This window comes from Schistocerca serialis, chromosome 6 (genome assembly GCF_023864345.2).
Source record: "Schistocerca serialis cubense isolate TAMUIC-IGC-003099 chromosome 6, iqSchSeri2.2, whole genome shotgun sequence".
Classification (NCBI taxonomy): Eukaryota; Metazoa; Arthropoda; class Insecta; order Orthoptera; family Acrididae; genus Schistocerca; species Schistocerca serialis.
Genome location: NC_064643.1, coordinates 468110586 through 468132494, shown reverse-complemented (window position 1 = coordinate 468132494; position 21909 = coordinate 468110586). Strand labels below are relative to the sequence as shown.

Below are 21909 nucleotides of genomic sequence, written 5' to 3'. Positions count from 1 at the left end.
AAGAATTGCTGCCCAACTTGGTATTCCACAAACAAGTGAGATACGCACAGTACGTGAGCACGGTCTGTATTCCTTTCATCAGCACAGTGTACAACATCTGCATGAAGGAGATGCTGCCACCTGACAGGAATTCTGTCAATGGACCATTGCCAATGAGCAATTAATTTCACGTATTCTGTTCACTGATGAGTCAACATTTACCCGCAACGGAAACAACAACACGTGCAACTCTCATGTATGGGAAAATAAAAATGTGCACACTACTGTGGAAATGAATTTTCAACGTTTCCCAGTCAACGTGTGGAGAGGTGTTACTGACGTCCAACTTATCGCTCCAGTTGTTTTAGATAACCGTCTTACTGGTACATGCTATCTTGAGTTTCTTCCCCCCGTAAGCCATGGACCTTGCCGTTGGTGCGGAGGCTTGTGTGCCTCAGCGATACAGATAGCTGTACCGTCGGTGCAACCAAAACAGAGGGGTAACTGTTGAGAGGCCAGACAAACGTGTGGCTCCTGAAGAAGGGCAGCAGCCTTTTCAGTAGTTGCAGGGGCAACGGTCTGGATGATTGACTGATCTGGCCTTGTAACACTAACCAAAACGGCCTTGCTGTGCTGGTACTGCGAACGGCTTAAAGCAAGGGGAAACTACAGCCGTAATTTTTCCTGAGGGCATGCAGCTTTACTGTATGGTTAAATGATGATGGCGTCCTCTTGGGTAAAATATTCTGGAGGTAAAATAGTCCCCCATTCGGATCTCCGGGCGGGGACTACTCAGGAGGACATCGTTATCAGGAGAAAGAAAACTGGCGTACTATGGGTCGGAGCGTGGAATGTCAGATCCCTTAATCGGGCAGGTAGGTTAGAAAATTTAAAAAGAGAAATGGATAGGTTGAAGTTAGATATAGTGGGAATTAGTGAAGTTCGGTGGCAGGAGGAACAAGACTTATGGTCAGGTGAATACAGGGTTATAAATACAAAATCAAATAGGGGTAATGCAGGAGTAGGTTCAATAATGAATTTAAAAAAATAGGAGTGCGGGTAAGCTACTGCAAGCAGCATAGTGAACGCATTATTGTGGCCACGATAGACACAAAGCCCATGCCTACTACAGTAGTACAAGTTTATATGGCAACTAGCTCTGCAGATGACGAAGAAATTGAAGAAATGTATGATGAAATAAAAGAAATTATTCAGATAGTGAAGGGAGACAAAAATTTAATAGTCATGGGTGACTGGAATTCTGTAGTAGGAAAAGGGAGAGAAGGAAACATATTAGGTGAATATGGATTGGGGTAAGAAATGAAAGAGGAAGCCGCCTGGTAGAATTTTGCACAGAGCACAACTTAATCATAGCTAACACTGGGTTCAAGAATCATAAAAGAAGGTTGTATACATGGAAGAAGCCTAACACTTGGTTCAAGAATCATAAAAGAAGGTTGTATACATGGAAGAAGCCTGGAGATACTGACAGGTTTCAGATAGATTATGTAATGGTAAGACAGAGACTCAGGAACTGGGTTTTAAATTGTAAGACATTTCCAGGGGCAGATGTGGACTCTGACCACAATCTATTGGTTAAGAACTGTAGATTAAAACTGAAGAAACTGCAAAAAGGTGGGAATTTAAGGAGATGAGACCTGGATAAACTGACTAAACCAGAGGTTGTACAGAGTTTCAGGGAGAGCATAAGGGAACAACTGCCAGGAATGGGGGAAAGAAATACAGTAGAAGAGGAATGGGGATGAAGTAGTGAAGGCAGCAGAAGATCAAGTAGGTAAAAAGACTAGGGCTAGTAGCAATCCTTGGGTAACAGAAGAAATATTGAATTTAATTGATGAAAGGAAAAAATACAAAAATGCAGTAAATGAAGCAGGCAAAAAGGAATACAAACGTCTCAAAAATGAGATCAGACAAATGTAAGGATGTAGAGGCTTATCTCACAAGGGGGTAAGACAGATACTGCCTACAGGAAAATTAAAGAGACCTTTGGAGAGAAGAGAACCACTTGTATGAATATCAAGAGCTCAGATGGAGACCCAGTGCTAAGCAAAGAAGGGAAAGCAGAAAGGTGGAAGGAGTATATAGAGGGTCTATACAAGGGTGATGTACTTGAGGACAATATTATGGAAATGGAAGAGGATGTAGATGAAGATGAAATGGGAGATGTGATACTGCGTGAAGAGTTTGACAGAGCACTGAAAGACCTGAGTCGAAACAAGGCCCCGAGAGTAGACAACATTCCATTAGAACCACTGACAGTCTTGGGAGAGCCAGTCCTGACAAAACTCTACCATCTGGTGAGCAAGATGTACGAGGCAGGCGATATACCCTCAGACTTCAAGAAGAAAATAATAATTCCAATTCCAAAGAAAGCAGGTGTTGACAGATGTGAAAATTACCAAACTATCAGTTTAATAAGCCATGGCTGCAAAATACTAACGCAAATTATTTACAGACGAATGGAAAAACTAGTAGAAGCCGACCCCGAGGGAAGATCAGTTTGGATTCTGTAGAAGTACTGGAGGCAATACTGACGCTACGACTTATTCTAGAAGCTAGATTAAGGAAAGGAAAACCTATGTTTCTAGCATTTGTAGGACTTAGAGAAAGCTTTTGACAATGTTGACTGGAATACTCTCTTTCAAATTCTGAAGGTGACAGGGGTAAAATACAGGGAGCGAAAGGCTATTTACAATTTGTACAGAAACCAGATGGCAGTTATAAGAGTCGAGGTGCATGAAAGGGAAGCAGTGGTTGGGAAGGGAGTGAGACAGGGTTGTAGCCTCTCCCCGATGTTATTCAATCTGTATATTGAGCAAGCAGTGAAGGAAACAAAAGAAAAATTCAGAGTAGGTATTAAAATCCATGGAGGAGAAATAAAAATTTTGAGGTTCACCGATGACATTGTAATTCTGACAGAGATAGCAAAGGACTTGGAAGAGCAGTTGAACGGAATGGATAGTGTCTTGAAAGGAGGATACGAGATGAACATCAACAAAAGCAAAATGAGGATAATGGAATGCAGTCGAATTAAGTCGGGTGATGCCGAGGGAATTAGATTAGGAAATGAGACACTTATAGTAGTAAAGGATTTTTGCTATTTGGGGAGCAAAATAACTGATGATGGTCGAAGTAGAGAGGATATAAAATGTAGACTGGCAATGGCAAGGAAAGCGTTTCTGAAGAAGAGAAATTTGTTAACATTGAGTATAGATTTAAGTGTCAGGAAGTCGTTCCTGAAAGTATTTGTATGGAGTGTAGCCATGTATTGAAGTGAAACATGGACAATAAATAGTTTAGACAAGAAGAGAGTAGAAGCTTTCGAAATGTGATGCTACAGAAGAATGCTGAAGATTAGATGGGAAGATCACATAACTAATGAGGAGGTATTGAATAGGATTGGGGGGAAGAGAAGTTTGTGGCACAACTTGACTAGAAGAAGGGATCTGTTGATAGGACATGTTCTGAGGCATCAAGGGATCACAAATTTAGTATTGGAGGGCAGTGTGGAGGGTAAAAATCGTATAGGGAGACCAAGAGATGAATACATCAAGCAGATTCAGAAGGATGTAGGTTGCAGTACATACTGGGAGATGAAGAAGCTTGCACAGGATGAGTAGCATGGAGAGCTGCATCAAACCAGTCTCAGGACTGAAGCCCACAACAACAACATCTTGACTTTCTTCTAAATGTGTTACCAGAGTAAGTGGAGGATATCCCTTTGGCAACACAAGCTCGTATGTACTTTCAGCATGATGGAGGTCCTACACATTCCATACGGCCAGTGACACTATCTCAACACAATGTATCCCGGTTGTTGGATCGGTTACCGTGGAGTCATTCCTTGGCCAACGAGTTCACCCGATCTTACCCCATTGGATTACTTTTTGTGGGAGTGGGTGAAGAGCGATTTCTGCAACACAGAGTGGACACAAGAGAGGAACTTCTCGCTCTTATTTTACATGCTTGTGCCCAGGTAATGTGATGTAAAATTGAGCTTCAATCAGCTGTCTACAAGAGCAGCAACATGCACTGAAGTTGACGGTGAACTGTCTGAACATCATCTGTGAAGAAATGTACACAATCAAACAAACCATAACATACCAGTAACTTTATTTACTGTCACCTGCACCTTTCCCGTTCGTCATTGTTTTCATTGGCTTACTTGGAGACAGTTAATAGAAGGCATATATTTATTAGAAGTTTTTTTGCTCAGATTCACCAGTAGTATCACCCATCAAAGCATGTAACTTTCCTCCTGATTCACCATTGTGTGTGTGTGTGTGTGTGTGTGTGTGTGTGTGTGTGGTATTCAGCAGTGCACTTGCATCAATAATGTGCTCTGTGATCTGTAATATGGGATGGATGCACTTAGCGAAACATTTTATAAATACTGGTCTTAGCTCTGAAGATATTGTACATAATGGTTTTAACTTCGACATGCCAATGCATCTTATGTCAACTCTCCAGTTAATGAAGGTATTGAGAACTTTCATAGCTGAAACTGGACACATGTATTAATCTGAACTGAGGTAAATGTAATAATAACTAAATCTATGTATTATATAAATGACATTACGCTAGTTTTCCATAATGTAATGTGTTTACACTTCATGTACACTTTTCATAGACCACATGATGATAACTCTGTTCAATGAAACCGGTCATAATAACTAAAGGTTTTACAATGGCGATCATGGCTGACAAGTTGTCTTGCTTCACATAATATTTACAGATTGCCCCCTTCTTACTCAGTGTGAGCACATTAATTAGAGTATTTTTATCTTTCATGGTGTGCATGCACTTCTGTGGCACTGCCTTTACTGTAACAGATGACCACTGCTTGATTGCTGCTGTCTTTTCAGCTCTCTGTATTTGTTCACCTTATTTTCAGTTATTTCCAACTCCCTGCATTCACCATTACAAAAATGAATTTTAACTGTTTCTGATGTCTTGCTAAATGATTGGTTCAATTTTGGATTCGCTAGTATTACAAGTATGAATCCATGCTGTTTGTTAATTTTCTGTGAGATGCAAGTGAATCCCAAAGTATTTGTTAAGCAATAGACCTTAAGAAGGCTTCGGGACTTGTCTATTTTATTAATGTTCGAAGTTTCAGCTCAGATATATTTTTAATGTATGGAGCTTTATTTGCCCATTTACAATTGTCTGCAACAAAAGTAACCATGACTGGTAATATTTGGACATTCATATATGTAAATTAGGTATTTTCCTTTGCATAAAAAAAAGCTACATTGTGAGTGGGAATAAGTTTTTATAAGAGACTCAATACGATACATACAATCAGTTCACTGTAAAATTTCCGAAACTCGCAGTAGTGTAATGCACCTTCTCATTCTGATCTACATTACTCTCTCATTCTGATCTACATTACTCTCTATAGGACATAATAATACAATGCTAGAGCCTTCAGTTGTGGGTGTATCATAGTAATAAAATCAGTTTCATAAGAGAAAACTACAGAATACTGAAAATACAAAAGCATTTGTCCAGAAATAACAGATGTTTACACGAGTTCGTGATATGCATGCCCTTGCCTGCAACAGGCCAACAGGCCCAGCATATCAAGACCTTCCGTAGAGTCTGTGTTGGTGGACAGTAGTGGGGGAGGGAGGGAAAGGCAGGCATGAAAGGGTGGGCAAGTTTTTGGGGGCAAGGAGAGTGATGAGAGGCAGGATGAGTGAGCAGAATATGGAAGTGAGAGTAATTTAGAGGGGATAAGGATGTGGAGGGAGAGGAATCTGTGGAGTGGAGAAGAGTGTCTGGAATGTAGTGGGAGTGGGGAAGGTTGTGTGTGTGTGTGTGTGTGTGTGTGTGTGTGTGTGTGTGTGTGTGTGTGTGTGTGTGGAGGGAGAAGTGAGGTATGAAACAGGCATACAGGCATTACACAATGGAATAACAGTGAGATGAACAGAATAGTGGGGTGGAGAGGGGGAGGTAGGGAGGGATGGAGGGAGATGAGATAGTTGTTCGCTATTGATAAGCAATTTTTTCTTGGACTACTACATCTATGGCACAAACACAATAAGCACGTCCTTGTCAATCAGTCCAGTACAATGACTGCACTTGGATTTAGTTCCATTTTATGAAATGATTTCGCTCATTTACTCTCATCCAAAGACAATTTTGATTATGTAGAATAACATACATATAAACTCTCATACACAACAATTCCCACAGAAGAAACTTTTCCACCAGGTACCTTGAATATGTTCATCTTAAGAAATATACCAACAAGGTATACAGAGTAAATGGCGTGCAGTTATCTTCCTAGACCAGAATGAAATATGTTGTCCGTGGCTTTCAGCTAAGATACTAGAGCTATTCTGAAAGTACACTCCGATTCGTTGCAAACCCAACCAAACCTGCTGTGGAAATCAAAAATGTTTCACTTCCAACAGCTAGCTATACCTCACAGCCACTTCTCTACATAGTCGCCACTAGGGCTTAGACCTTTGTCGTAGCATTGTACCAACTTTCCAATACCATCATAGAAGGCAGCCACCTGTGCTTTCTGCCAATTCTCTAAGCTCTTCTACAGCTTATTGTCTGTGTCAAAATGTCATCTTCATTGCCTGTGGTTCACACGTGAGCAGAGATGAAACAGGACGAGCCAATTATGGGCTGTGCTGTAGATGGTTGGACACTTCCCATCAAAAACACTGCAGGACCACCTTCACTGCCCCTGCAGAGTGCAGCCAAGAACAGTCATGAAGAGCAAAATGCTGAACCATGTCCACCAAAATTTCTCACCAGACCCTGGTACTTGGCAGGAGACACTATTTTCTAGGCACCTTTATGTGCTCACTGTGTGCGATTGACAGGCATACTACAGACACCACCCAACAATTTGTGCAAAACTTCATCACATTTTCACAACGGTTTCCATTCCGTGACCTATCGGAACTTACTTTCCGAACAGCCCTCGTACATCATTTTCTAGAAAGAGAAACTGCTTGTGAGTTTCAGAAGTATTGTTTTTTCTTCGCCTTTGTTCTTTCTATTCTATTTAAAAGACAAGTACATGAAAAATAAGAAAGTACATACCTCAACTGCACTATTTATTGCTTCCTCAGAGCTCTCATTCTCGCAGTCCTTGACAACAGATGCTTCAGTCACCCCACTGTCCCCCATTTCACAATCTAACTTGTTGAAAGACGATGAAGCTTTTGGAGATTGTGATCCACCACGTGAATCCAACTGGCTCTGCTGTGCCTCAGGTTGTATATCACTTTCTGAAGTAGAACCTAAGAAAATTGACAGAATAAGTGTATCACAATGGAACTTATGAATTCTGATCAGAGCTCACAAATTTTGAATTAAAAAAAAATGTAAGATGTAAAATGCAGATATGGCAAATTATATTGCAATTGTGTCCCTCTATAATTCAGTATCGTGCATATTTTGTTACAGCACACGACACACTTATTTATTACTAACAGTGTTCACACAAAAATAACATTAAGAAAACTGAACTACAAAACTGCTATATGCGATATACTAATAACTCCGCGAGTGATACGAGTGAGAGTGTACTCCCTGCATGAGCAAATTCATGGTGTCTTTCTGATGATGATCTGTGGCACATAAACCCAGGTGAGAAATTCTCTGGTAATGTGGGAGATTTAAATTTGCACTGCTCAACAATTTCTAAGGAACAACTGACACCTGCTAAGGAACAACTGCCAACTGCTACGGAATACCTGACCAATGACGGTAAAAGGAAATGCAAAGTGTGGGACGTTACCTGCGGCACAGCCTGTGCACAAACGCTCTGTATGCATTCAACAGTTTATGCAGTAAGGTGTTTGACAAAGTCTGTGGTGAAACCAATCAGTGCAAATGTCTGCAAGACACTCTTTGAGAGCTTATGACTGTAGACGAGCAGTTAGACGATTTGAAGGTGAAGTGCCACTACTGTAGCCAGTCTCCAAAAGTGCCACCTCTTAATTGAAAATAGCAACTGAATGTGGAAATGTTATGCAAAAGCATGCTGGTGGTTGCAGATGGACCACCATACTGCAAAAGGGTTGATACATAAGGCTAGTGCCGAAAAGGACCGGACATCTCACTCCTACGCAGATCTCTGCAGACCTCACAACCGCTACTGGTACACACGTCTCTGTCAGAACCAATTCGCAGTGATTAAATCAGGCTGGTTTGTATGCTCACATGCCTATTAAATGCATCCCACTTCAACCACATCGTCATCGAGAAAGAGTTTTTGCTGTAGGGAGCACGCTGATCTGGGTCAGTGACAATGGACCAGAGTGATGACAAATCCCGTTTCACTGCAGCTAGTGATTCTGGCCATCAATTAGTATGGAGGAAAAGGGAAACTGTTGCAGCACAGCGATATTGCAAGGAGATTATTCTGGATTATGTTCGTCTTTTTAGGGACGCTTTAGGTCCCAACTTTCTGTTTGTGGATGACAAAGCCACTGGAAAGTGAAAATACTGAACCTTTGGAATGGCCTGCATGCTCCCGGGACCTTAACCCTCAATGCTCTTGGTAGATGTGTTTCTGAACTGATGCACCCTCCCCAAACAATGCACAAACTGAAAATCACCTTGAAAGAGGAATGGGACATATCTCCCAAGGAGTCCTCAACAGTTTGATAGGCAGCATAAATAACATGTGTAAAATGTACATTAGTGCCCAAGGACAGCATTTTCCTTACTGAGAGTCTGACACTGACATCCATGTAGGGAATCTGATCTGGGTCTGTTATCCTGCTATCCCATGTGGTGAAATCTGTACCATTTTTCATTATAAATTTACCTATCCACTTGTATTACATTTGTACTGTGTTTATACCTATACAACAATGTCTCTTTCACTTAGCAATTGTCAAGCTGAGTAAAATGTGTACCATAGCTTTTTCTAGCAATCCTTTACTGCTTCAAAATGTCCTGCTCAATGATGTCCACATTTAACCATTCTTCTTCTAACTCTTTAGTCTCTGTTTTCATCGTATCATCAGAGGTACCCCTTGTGAAAAAATATGAGTGTTACGCATATCAGTTACTACAATTACTATCAGTTACTACACAGTAAATGCATTTTTTGGTCCCTAAAACCTAAGACACTTCTTATGAAGTAGGCATCTTGACCCTAGGTTCACTATCACTGTACCTGATAATCACTGTTGAACACATTGGGTGAGAGGGGAATATTTTTTCCATTTTTTTTTTTTTTTTTTCACTAGTGATGAGACGACAACAAGTAGCTGCTTCAAGCAGACATCGTTATTCTCAAAGTGGAACCACCACCCCCACCCCCACCACCAAATAGAACTAATGCTCAGCTGTCTGGGACTTTGTGGTATGTCTTATTAAAAGTACAGTCTTTCCTCCACATCTTCCTTATTCATTACTTAAGCTAAAGTTGCAGCACAATTTCACAGTGTTACTTTTTGGAATACGTGTATCAATCTTAGATTTGTAACTTTTGCACTGATACTTGATGTGAAATGGAAGAGTTTAGTACACAGTTAGTTTGTTGGAGAGTAGTTACATATACAGGATATTCTGGTCACTACAAAAGTCTCTGTCCACTGGTTATTCTTGGTTTTCAGAAATAATGAAAGAAAGTAATGAAAAAGATTAGTGCTTAACAACCCATGGATATGGAGGTCAATAGAGGTGGATCAGAGGCTCAGACGGGACAATCATGAAACAACTGGAAAATACTCTGTGAGATCATCAAGAGATGGATCCCACTCATGAAGCCATTATAATTCTAAAAAATTATGTCTTATATGAATTGGAGCAACTGTCTTCACTTTACAAATGAAGAACCTTACTGTTATATATACACAATGTACTGCTGATTTACTGAGGCTGCTATTTTCTTTGATTTGGGATATGCCAACATGTTTTCTACATTCTCCATTCCATCTGTAAATCCAAATACGCGAGTCTAAATCTTAATATACATCAACATTCTTGATGCACATATTTCACATTAGAAAACTCTTAATTATTAACTTTTCCAGCTCCTCCTGTCTATTGATGGTAACACTTTCTCAAAGATGTCCTCTGGTGACTTTGTAGCAATAAAGACATTCAAACAGGTTGTTTACTGACACTCTTTAAGCAAAGGTTTTTACCACGACAAAAAGTGTCACATTCCCTTTTGGGAGAATTCATTGGATGTCACCTATGTAACAAATCCATCAGGGATATTTCGAATCACAAGTTGCCCAAATCGGCTGTTGGCGAGGTGATTGGAAATGTGGAGGAACAAACATAGCCCAACCAAGACCAGGCAGGCCTACGTACCTGATGGACAAAGACCATCAAACACTGTGAGGAGTCATCACAAAAATTTGCACGAAGTCGGCAGAAGGAATAACTTGAGAGTTCCAAAGTGTGACCGGAAATCTGCCAAGTACGACGACTCGGCATAAGAAATTAAAAAGAATGGGGTACAATACTCAAACAGCTGCTAATAAGTGACCCACTTCTGTTGTCAGTGCTAAGCAATGCTTGAGATGGTGTAAAGAGCAGACACTGGATGGCTGGAAATGAGTGATTAATCATGCTATTGCCTGTGGCAATGAGATAGACAGATCTGGGTTTGACAAACACCTAGAGAACTTCATCTGCCATCATGTGTAGTGCAAACAGTGTAGTACAGAGGAGGTGGTGTTATGGTATATGGATATTTTTCATGGTTGGAGTGTGGTCCCATTATTGCACTTGGGGAAACACTAAATGCAGAAGGATATGAACATATTTTACATCATTGTATACTATGTACAGAAGATGAACAGTTCAGAAATGGCTGACTGTATCAGCATGACAATGCACCCTGTGACAAGGCAGCATCTGTGAGGCAATGGTTCACGGACAATAACATCGATGCTCAACAATGTGGAACTCATGTCCACTGTGACCGAGTTGCTTGCCCTGCAAAACACAAGCAAAAATTAGGCAGAAGATACAAAGTAAGCCTGAAAAGCCACCAGTATAACTTCAATTGACCAGCGGCTCACTCACTGGAGCATAGATTCATAAACCACAACAACTAAGTATAAATTAGACAAATTCAATGGATAACTTATTGTGTACATGTGTTATTTCTATGTATTTATTTACTGTAACAACTGTTTCAAACAAAATGAAACAATTGTTTACTGATTTCTTGCATGATGATATGTCAATGGCGTGACAGCTGCTGCAAGAGGGGAAAAAAACAAAAAAACAAAAAAAAAAAAAAAAAAAAATGCTCATTGGACAGCTGACCTGATCTACTTCACAAATTCTGAATACTGTTACAAGTAAAACAAACACTTCTGCTTACTGTCATCATCACACCATGACTTTCAGTTTTCTCTGCTATTGTGTACAATGACATATTTGGTGTTTCCTGAACAGTCAGCAATTTCATTTCTCAAACACATTCTCTGGTCTTTTGTCATTTACATTTTTTCAGTTCTTTATAGAAACTCACCTGGAGCAAAATGAATTTCTCAGTCTCAGCAGATCCTGCTGTTTCTGGTGCATTGCTACTCATATACAGTACATTATATTGTGCAATACACTGAGTTTGAGTCAATATTTTTGAAGCTCTGCAAGCTACTTCAATACCTAGTGCCAATCATCAATACTGCTCTCACACAGCCAATATTAATGCACAATAAATTTTGAGAATGTGAGGGCCCTTTAAATCTACATGTATAACTTCCTCTGTGATTTCTATGGCTTGATAAACAATAAATGTATTGGACATTTAAACATTTAGTAGTCTCCTAAATATATTCACACAAAAATTTACACACCTGTTTTCTTTCCACGTAGACAACTTGTAGTTCCCAACTTCTTCCATCTTTCTTTCTAGCAGAATCTTAGTAGTGCATTACCACAGACATCATATATCCGACTAACTACTGCTTCCTTATGTCAACATATGGGAGAATACTACAGTTTACCAGCAAGACTGCAGCTGGTGAGTATGTAGTCAGGTTGCTGCAAGTGCAGTGCACGAGTACGTACTTTGATTCGTGGCTAGGAGGGTTACCCTGCCATTAAGTTTGAAAATAGTACCATCTCTACCACAGACTGAAGAATTAATTCTTCTGAAAGACAACTGTTTGCATCTGTTCATAACAGGAAAACTGCATACACAAGGACATTCTTTCAGACTATCCATTACAGAATAATTACAACACGAATTATCCACATGCCATACAAGGCTTTTCCAGATAGTAATGTTTCTTGCAATCCTAGTGATTGCAGTGTATCTGTGCCAGTCAGATTAGGAGGTGGCTGTGGTGTTAGGCAGGGACAGGGACTCAGCTTCTCAGCATTGCCTAGCTCAGTCTGCTCTGAGCTATCTCAGAACTGGGGTATCTGTTTCCATGACAATCCTAATAGTGCACGTTCATGCCGCGCAAAGGAATGTGATGAAGTACTATGCTCAATTCAACAAAAATCATGCTGACACATACTAAATGATGCAGCATGTTCACAGAGAATCTGCCTAGTCATATTCTCTAATTTCTTGGTAGATGAACTAATTTAAGGAGCATAGGAAATAAAGAGCAATGAATTCCATCCTGGATGGCCACCAACTAGCAAGAAAGGTCAATAATTGTTTTCGGTGAGACTGCTGAATTAGTGTATGGGTAGTAGCAGACACACACTAGTCTGTCACAGTGCTCAAGAGATTAAGAAATGGGCATCCACTCAGGAATGGAAATTGCCAATACCCGTCAGCTGCACAATGACAACACTTCCAGCCACACATCTCAGCAAGTCTGGGGTTGGGGGAGGGGATTCTTGAGCAAGCACAAGTGAGCAACATTGCCACAGTCCCCTACCATCCTGCCCTCAGTCAAACAGTTTCCTGTTCCTGAAAATCTCATCCAGTCTGAAAGGAGTTCATTTTGGGACATTAAACTCATTCACACAGTTGGAAAGATTGGAAAACTAAGCTTTGGCAACAAAATTTGTTGACTAAACTTTAAGTATTCAAAAACTATGAAAATTTCAGACTTTTTCCAGTTATTTCAAACAATCTCAGTTCCTTACACTCTTAGCAGTTTGACGTCTATTGCCTTTTTAAAAGAGCACTTGAGTTTCTGTTTAAGTAGCAGAAACATATTATATATTATGTTATATATTGGAACTGAACAAGTCGACTTGCAATATTCAATTATTCCAGGTGCAATCGGGTGATTTCTGGGCATCTATCTGCTGTGATTTGGACATCACTAGTCAAAGCTAAGCTCCAAGGCATTTTAGCCCTGACTCGTGCACATTTATAAAACTACATCATTTAGTCATTATGTTGCATATATTAAATAACCAGCGAGATGACTATTATTACCTGAAAGAAGCAGCAAATTAAACTTGTATTAAGAACTTGTGTGTACAAATGAAATATAGTAGCTATATTATAATTAAAAAGGCATCAACATTACCCAACCAACACTTGTTATGATATTAACTTCTGGATGTGTAATACTTCACACAGTGTACTTGGACCTTTGGCATACTTGAGGTGGATATGTGAGTCACTTCCAAATTCCTCAGTGTCACCAGAAATGCCTTGAGCATTAAAAACTGGGTAGTATGTTACAAAGCTTCATATTTCCTTGGCTGAAAAAAGCACACAGCCATGAAAGCATCACATCCACTAATGGCCTGAGTGACCAGAATATGTTCGTTGTTGAACTTTTAGGATGCAGTACAAAACCACTTGTCTTCTGCATTTCCTCTTCCTGGCTTTAGGAAAAATAATTTTTTGATGCCCTGTCCTAATGAAATAATGAGTACAAGGAGGTCAACATTACTTCCCATTATGACCACACTTCCAAGACAACCACACTTCCAAAATCATCAATTCTTGAAATGGTGGATGTTACAACCATATCATCATCATCATCTTATTGTGCCCCATCCCAATCAATGCTGCACTCTCAAAATTCTTTTTTAAGAAGAGTGTTCAAGCGATTCTTGTTTTGTTCGTCGTACAAAAACTTGTTCTGAGGGACTTCATCTATGATCTCTGGTTCAACTACAACTTCAACCAGAGAATATTTTTTATGCTTATGAATTCTCTCAGTACTCGTTGTACTGCACTGCTCACCCACAATCGCCAAATAAAATATCAAACAGATCCAAAAATGATGCTACAAGTAAGAAACATCACTTTCTACTAGTCTCGCAATCTGACCTAACTGTGTTAGTAGGTAACATAATGTAATGTCATTAATTTTCCTACTACATAAAGAGAACCCAAAATGAATTTGCTCAAAATCTTGGTATTCTGCCATTTTGCACGAAATCACTGATTTTTTACAAACTGTAGTGCAGTGTGTGTGTGTGTGCAGAAAAATGTTACTATAATGAAATCTGTAGAGAATTTTGTGCTCTTTTAAAAAGGAAATGTTAGGAGACCAAGAAATTTGGGCTTGCTTTTTTTTTTACACTGAGAAAGTCCGAAATTTTTAAAGTTTTTTTTGACTACAGAAAATTTAGCCAACAGAAATTTTTTTGGCCAAACTTGGTTCTGCCATATTTTCAAAAATACAAATGAGTTAAAAAAATAAAATCCTCTAACCAACATTTTGCAAGGTATAAGCTTTTTTCAGCTGAAGCAAAGGGAAACTACAGTTGTATTTTTCCCAAGGGCATGCAACTTTACTGTATAGTTAAATGAGAATGGTGTTCTCTTGGGTAAAATATTCCGGAGTTAAAATAGTCCCCCACTCTGCCCTCTGGGCAGGGACTACTCAGGAGGACGTCATCATCAGGACAAACAAAACTAGTGTTCTAAGGATCAAAGCATGGAATGCCAGATCCCTTAATCGGGCAGGTACATTAGAAAATTTAAAAAGGGGAATGGATAGGTTAAAGTTAGATATAGAGGGAATTAGTGAAGTTCAGTGGCAGATGGAACAGGACTTCTGGTCAAGTAAATACCGGGTTATAAATACAAAATCAAATAGCGGTAATGGAAGATTAGGTTTAACAATGAATAGAAAAACGGGAACACAGATAAGCCACCATGAACAGCATATTAAACGCATTATTGTAGCCAAGATAGACACGAAGTCCACGCCTACTACAGTAGCACAAGTTTATACGCCAACCAGCTATGCAGATGAAGAGACTGAAGAACTCCATAATGAGATAAGAGAAATTATTCAAATAGTTAAGGGAGACGAAAATTTAATAATCATGGGGGACTGGAATTCGGTAGTAGGAAAAGCAGTAGGTGAATATGGACGTGGGGTAAGGAATGGAGAGGAAGCTGCCTGGTACAATTTTGCAAGAGCAGAACTTCATCATAGCTAACACTGTTTAAGAATCATGAAAGAAGGCTGTATACGTGGAAGGGTCATAGAGACACCTGAAGGTTTCAGACTGATTACGTAATGGTAAGACAGATTTAGAAACCAAGTTTTAAATTGTAAGACATTTCCAGGAGCAGATGTGGACTGACCACAATTTAATGATTATGAAGTGTAGATTAAAACTGAAGAAACTGCAAAAAAGTAGGCATTTAAGGAGATGGGACCTGGATGAACTAAAAGAACTAAAGGATGTTCAGTTTCAGAGGGAACATTAGGGAACAACTGAACAAGAACAGGCAGAAAGGAACACAGCAGAAGTAGTATGGGTAGCTTTGAGATAAAATAGTAAAGGCAGCAGAGGATCAAGTAAGTAAAAAGACAAGGGCTAGTAGAAATCCTTGGGTAACATAAGAAATATTGAATTTAATTGATGAAAGGGGGACACACAAAAATGCAGTAACTGAAGCAGGCAAATGGGAATACAAACATCTCAAAAATTACATTGACAGGAAATGCAAAATGGCTAAGCGGAAATGACTAGAGGACAAATGCAAGGAGGTAGAATCACATATCACTAGGGGTAAGATAGATGTTGCCGACAGATCAATTAAAGAGACCTTAGGAGAAAAGAAAATTACAGGTATAAATATCAAGAGCTTAAATGGTAAACCAGTCCTAAGGAAAGAAGGGAAAGCCGAAAGGTGAAAAGAGTATATAGAGGGTCTATAATAGGGAGATGTACTTAGCAGTATTATGGAAATGGAAGCGGATGTAGATGAAGATGAGATGGGAGGTATGATACTGCATGAAGAATTTGACAGAGCACTGAAAGACCTTAGTTGAAACAATGCCCTTTGAGTAGATGACATTCTGTTAGAACTACCGATAGTCTTGGGAGAGCCAGTCATGTCCAAACTTTTCCATCTGATGGGCAAGACGTATGAGAAAGGCAAAACACCCCTAGACTTCAAGAAGAATATAATAGTTCCAATTCCAAAGCAAGCAGGTGCTGACAGGTGTGAAAATTACCGAACTATCAGTTTAATAAGACATGGTTGCAGTTGCAAAACACTCACACAAATTCCTTACAGACAAATGGAAGAACTGGTAGACGTCGACCTCGAGGAAGAGCAGTCTCATTTAATGTAGGAGCATGTAAGGCAATACTGACCCCACGACTTGTCTTCGAAGTTAGATTAAGACAAGGCAAACCTACGTTTATAGCATTTTAACACTTAGAGAAAGCTTTTGACATAGCTGACTCAAATACTGTCTTTCAAATTCTGAAGGCAGCAGGGGTAAAATACAGGGAGCAAAAGACTATTTACAATTTGTACAGATACCAGAAGGGTTGTAGCCTATCCCTGATGTTATTCAATCTGTACACTGAACAAATAGTAAAGGAAACCAGAGGAAAAATTTGGAGTAGGAATTAAAATCCATGGAGAAGAAATAAAAACTTTGAGGTTCGCCGATGACATTGTAATTCTGTCAGAGACAGCAAAGGACCTGGAAGAGCAGCTAAACGGAATAGACATTGAAACTTCCTGGCAGATTAAAACTGGGAGTGGCGACTGGGTGGGGTTAAGGAGGAGACTGGGGCAAGGGATAGTAGGGTACAGGTGGGGGACAGTGAAGTGCTGCTGGTGAGTGCTCAGGTACAGGAGACAGGGGAGGGCAGCTATGTGCAGTTGGGAGGTTAGATGGAGGACAGGGGAGAGGTGTGACAAGGTGAGAGGCGGGGCTGTGGAAAGGAGAGAAGTAAAAAGATTGGGTACGATGGTGGAATGTGGACTTTGTAGTACTGGAATGGGAACAGGGTTGGGTGCAATGGTGGAATGAGGGCTGTGTAGTACTGTAATGGGAACAGGGAAGGGACTGGATGGGTGAGGACAATGACTAATGAAGGCTGAGGCCAGGAGGGTTACGGAAACATATGATATACTGGACGGAAAGTTCCCACCTGCGCTATACAGAAAAGCTGGTGTTTGTGGGAATGATCCTTATGGCACAGGCTGTGAAGCAGTCATTGAAGTGAATGATGTCGTGTTGGGCTGTGTGTTCGGCAAAACCCTTAGTCCCACAGAAATATCAGTCCTTTCCAAAGACCTCACCTTTTGCCCCACTCCCAAATTCAATCATGCAGGACTTGTTAAAGATCTTATCTCCTCCTCCCGGTCCCTACAGTGGAAACACTTTTTTGCCACCAACCGTACCAATCATACTCAACCAAAGACCAACGTTGAATCCCACCTGACTCAGTTCACTCCTCCATCCAATCGTGATCAACCCCCACTGCCCCCAAACAACTCTCTGTTAACTTTCCAAAATTTCTTAAACTTTAGCCTTGCCTCACTATCATTCCTTAAATCCCTCAACATGCAAACCAACCTTACATCCACAGAAACAACCGCAGTCCATCATCTAAAAACTAATCCCAACCTTATAATCCTACCCGCGAACAAATGCTCCACTACTGCTGTTTTGAACCACATAAATTACCTGGATGAAGGGCTCCACCAGCTGTCAGATACGTATTTACTCGAATCTAAGCCGCAGGTGAAAAATGAGACCCGAAATCAAGGAAAAAAAAATTTCCGGAATCTAAGCCACACCTGAAATTTGAGACTCTAAATTTAAGGGGAGAGAAAAGTTTTAGACCACACCTCCAAATCGAAACAAAGTTGATCCACTGTAACATGAGACACAGTTTAGGTAGAATGGATGAAGATACAGCTACAGTAGTTTGGTTCAAGTTCTAAGCTTAGCAGTTAAGCTTTACCAGGTAGTCATTGCTATGCGTCAGGCATCCCGTCTGTATTTATATGGGCACCCTTCCTTTTTCACGTGCTTTGTCTGGTTTGAATTGATTGCTTATTTTGCTTTGATCTGGTAAGTCCCTTTCTCTATGTTATAGGTGTTTACGTCACCCTAAGCTGAAAATGCGTTATTGTACTGTGTCATGCATTGTTTGTCGTATTCTGATAATGAATGTTTACGACATGTCGCCACTCGCGGCATGGCTTGCTTTTGTACACGCTGCCGCCGATTACAATAAAAAAATTAATAAAAAAGAGAGGAATTGTCTCATTAGCAAAACAATGGCAAGAAACTGCTATTTGTTGTCACTTACACTACTGCTTTCTTTGATAATGATCAACAAGAACCAAATAATAGATTGCGTATGATAGAAAATGTTGTGAACGAGAATTTAGCGAAAATTTTTCTCAATTTGAAAATCTTTGTAGACGCCTCTTTAGTACATTAGATTCTGCACAGAAATTAGTCATCTTGGATTCAACAATCTAGTCTGTTGCCGTGCTTCATTTATGACTGTATCACTATTCAGCATAAGAATAATACGAATATAAACATGGCATGATGTGTATACTCTTCCGCGTTTGCTGTTGTTTCACTCTAGTTTCACAGTTTATTAGGCATACAGGATTTAAATGAAATAGCAGCAAACACGAAAGGATACATGGCATAATGTTTACATTCATATTATTCTAATGGTGAAGAGAATACTGCATGTAATTCACGATTCATAAAAGTTCCTATTAGCAACCACCCCTTGTCACAGGTAGGAAAAAATTCAGAACGTAGAGTTGGCCATATTGACATACATCCCAAACAATCTTGCCAGTTGGATTTCCGTAGTAGATTTTTAGTGATGACTTCAAATGCAGAGTGTGTTGTCATTTTCAGTCCATATACTGGTTTGATGCAGCTCTCCATGCTTTTCTATTCTGTGAAATGCAGAGTAGCAACACTTATAAAATGAGAATGAAAATAACTTAGAAATTAGATGCTGAAATTTAAAACAAAATTTTATTAGGTTTATAATATATCTTACACGAAATGTTTAAAATATCAGTCATGATTCTGAATCACTATCACTCGATTCTTCGTTGCCCATTTCTTCATACAGAGCATCGTCCTCCATACCATCAAGTGCACTGGATATCGAACATTTTTTAAATGCTTGTTGCACAGTCTGATTTGGAACACACTTCCATGCATCATAAATCCATTTGCACACTTGCGACAAACCTGCGCATTTTACGCATCTTGTTGGTGTCAGTTGTCTGTTGCTTTTCGAAAGCCAGTCTGGGTACATGTGTTTAAGCTTGTCCTTAAATGGTTTATTCAAACAGACGTCATATGGTTGCAGAATTGATGACATCCCGCCTGGAATTACTGCCAAGTCCATTTTGCTTTCCTCTAATTTTCGTTTTACTGCAGGTGTTGTATGGCCTGTGTACGCATCTAATACCAACAGACTGTGTAAACCAAGCATTGCGCCAGGACGACGATTCCACACACGCCTAATCCATTTCAACACCATGTCCTCCGAAAACCACCAATTTTCGTTTGGAAACACTTCCGATTTCGGTAAAGTCTTTCGTTGAAAACAAGGAAGGGGGTAATTTATGTCCATCTGCTGTGCAAGCAAGCATGACAGACATCCGCTGTTTTTCACCCCCTGATGATTTGGCGTCAACCGTATAATTTGACAGCATGTCAAAATATATGGTAGTTTGGTGAACATTTCCTATCTGACCAAGAAGGTATTGCTTTTCTGTGCACTGCCTAATTATGAAGCGCTGAAATTCCACAAGTTTTTCTTCATAATTTTTCGGCAGCTTCTGTGCAACTGAAGTTCGCCCCCAAAGTGAAAAACCCCAGCGCTTCATAAACAGATCAATCCAGCTGTGACTAGCCTTAAAATTTTCAATTTTTTACTCTCTAGCAATTTAATGTGCCTTAATTTTTAAAATTTTGGCGTTTACAGGCAGGAATTTCTGATGCTGTTCCTTAACAAATTCATTTAAAATCACTTCTAGTGCATGATATCGGCCACACTTTGGCCCACTAAATGCTTTCCTGCTACTTGAACATTCAAATAATTTTGTCTCTCTGCAGTCACCATCACCTGACGTTGTCCTCATCAATCCCATATCGCAGACCGGCAGTGCGATTAGAACTTTGTTCCGCAAAAGAAATAACTCCCCTCTTGAATTTGGCACTATAATGAAAGTGCTTCATTATGTTTCACTAACACCAACAAGCACTTCATAAAATTCCACTAAGCAATAAGTGTGCTAAGTGAAATCTTAATGAGCCCCAGCGTATCAACTCGTGCAACAATCCTAAAGCCTCGTGCATTGTTGGTATTACGAATATTTGAAAGGCTGTTACATTCAAAGATAAACAATACAGAATTTCTATTTACTTCTTTGGATAATGTATGAAAATGCAGTGGTCGAAACTTGGGTGGAGAAAAAAGCCCGTCTTCTACCTTTTTTTAAATTTATTTACTGATGCAGAGCTTTTGGCACCAGTATTTATCTTTGTGCCTGCAAAGCATGCCTGTGTAGCGCTACATGTATTCGACAGCAGAAGTTAGTTGTAACGGCACCTACCAACATTTTTCAGAACTTCCGCTTACTTTGCACTCGATTCTAAGCCACAGGCGGTTTTTTGGATTACAAAAACCAGAAAAAAGTGCGGCTTAGATTCGAGTAAACATGGTACATCCTCCTACAAACCTTGCCACAATGATCACCATTCCAGAAATCCAACAGATCTCCAGTCACTTCTCAAATCCTTAGTCCAATCCCAGAACCTCTCCCCAGAGTCCTCCTCTCTGCTCACCCCTACCACTCCCTGCACTCCTACCTTCTACATGCTTTCTGAAGTCCATAAACCCCACTGCCAACATCCCTAGATGTTGATGTCCACATCAAAGATGGCTACATCAGTACCTCTGTCCATATCAGAGCTACTAACCACTAGCAATACCTCCACTTAGACAGCTGCCACCCATTCCATACCAAGATGTTCCTTCTTTACAGCCGAGCCACCTTTTGTCATTGGATCTGCAGTAACGAGCAGTGCCTCTCAAAATATGCCGAGAGAGTCTCATTGAAGCCTTCACAGACCGTAATTATCCTCCCAACCTTGTACAAAAATAAATCTCCCGTGCCTTATCTTTCCAGTTTACCACCACCTCCCAAAGTCTCAATGTCCAGCCATAGAGGAGCATTCCTTTCGCAACTCAGTACCACCCAGGACTGGTGCAACTGAATTATATTCTATGCCAAAGTTTCAAATACCTTTCGTTGTGCCCTGAAATGAGAAATGTCCTACCCACTATCCCTCCCACAGTGGTATTCTGCTGTCCACCGAACCTGCATGACCCCTGCTCCCAACCTCTTACCTCATGGCTCATATTGTTGTAACAGACCTAGATGCAAGACCTGTCCCATACATCCCACCACCACCTACTCCAGTCCGGTCACAAACATCACCTATCCCATCAAAAGCAGGGCTACCTGTAAAATCAATAGTGTGATCTACAAACTAAGCTGCAACCCCAGTGCTGCATTCTATGTGGGGATGACAACCAACAAGCTGTCTGTCCACTTGAATGGCCATGACAAACTGTGGCCAAGAAAGAAGTGGGCCACCTTGTTGCTGAGCACACTGCCCAACACGACATCCTTCATTGCAATGACTGCTTCACAGCCTGTACCTTATGGATCCTGCCCACCAACATCAGCTTTTCTGAATTGCG

General features: G+C 40.2%; 1 protein-coding gene across 3 annotated transcripts in view; it reads right to left on the bottom strand.

The window, feature by feature from the left end:
• The window catches only part of LOC126483936 (uncharacterized), a 138401-nt gene that overhangs the window by 96464 nt on the left and 20028 nt on the right, over positions 1–21909 (bottom strand). For all 3 annotated transcript variants that reach the window (XM_050107219.1, XM_050107221.1, XM_050107220.1), the window contains one exon: positions 7069–7268. In XM_050107219.1, coding sequence (XP_049963176.1) covers positions 7069–7268 — 200 coding nt within the window. The remainder of the gene's footprint in view (positions 1–7068; positions 7269–21909) is intronic.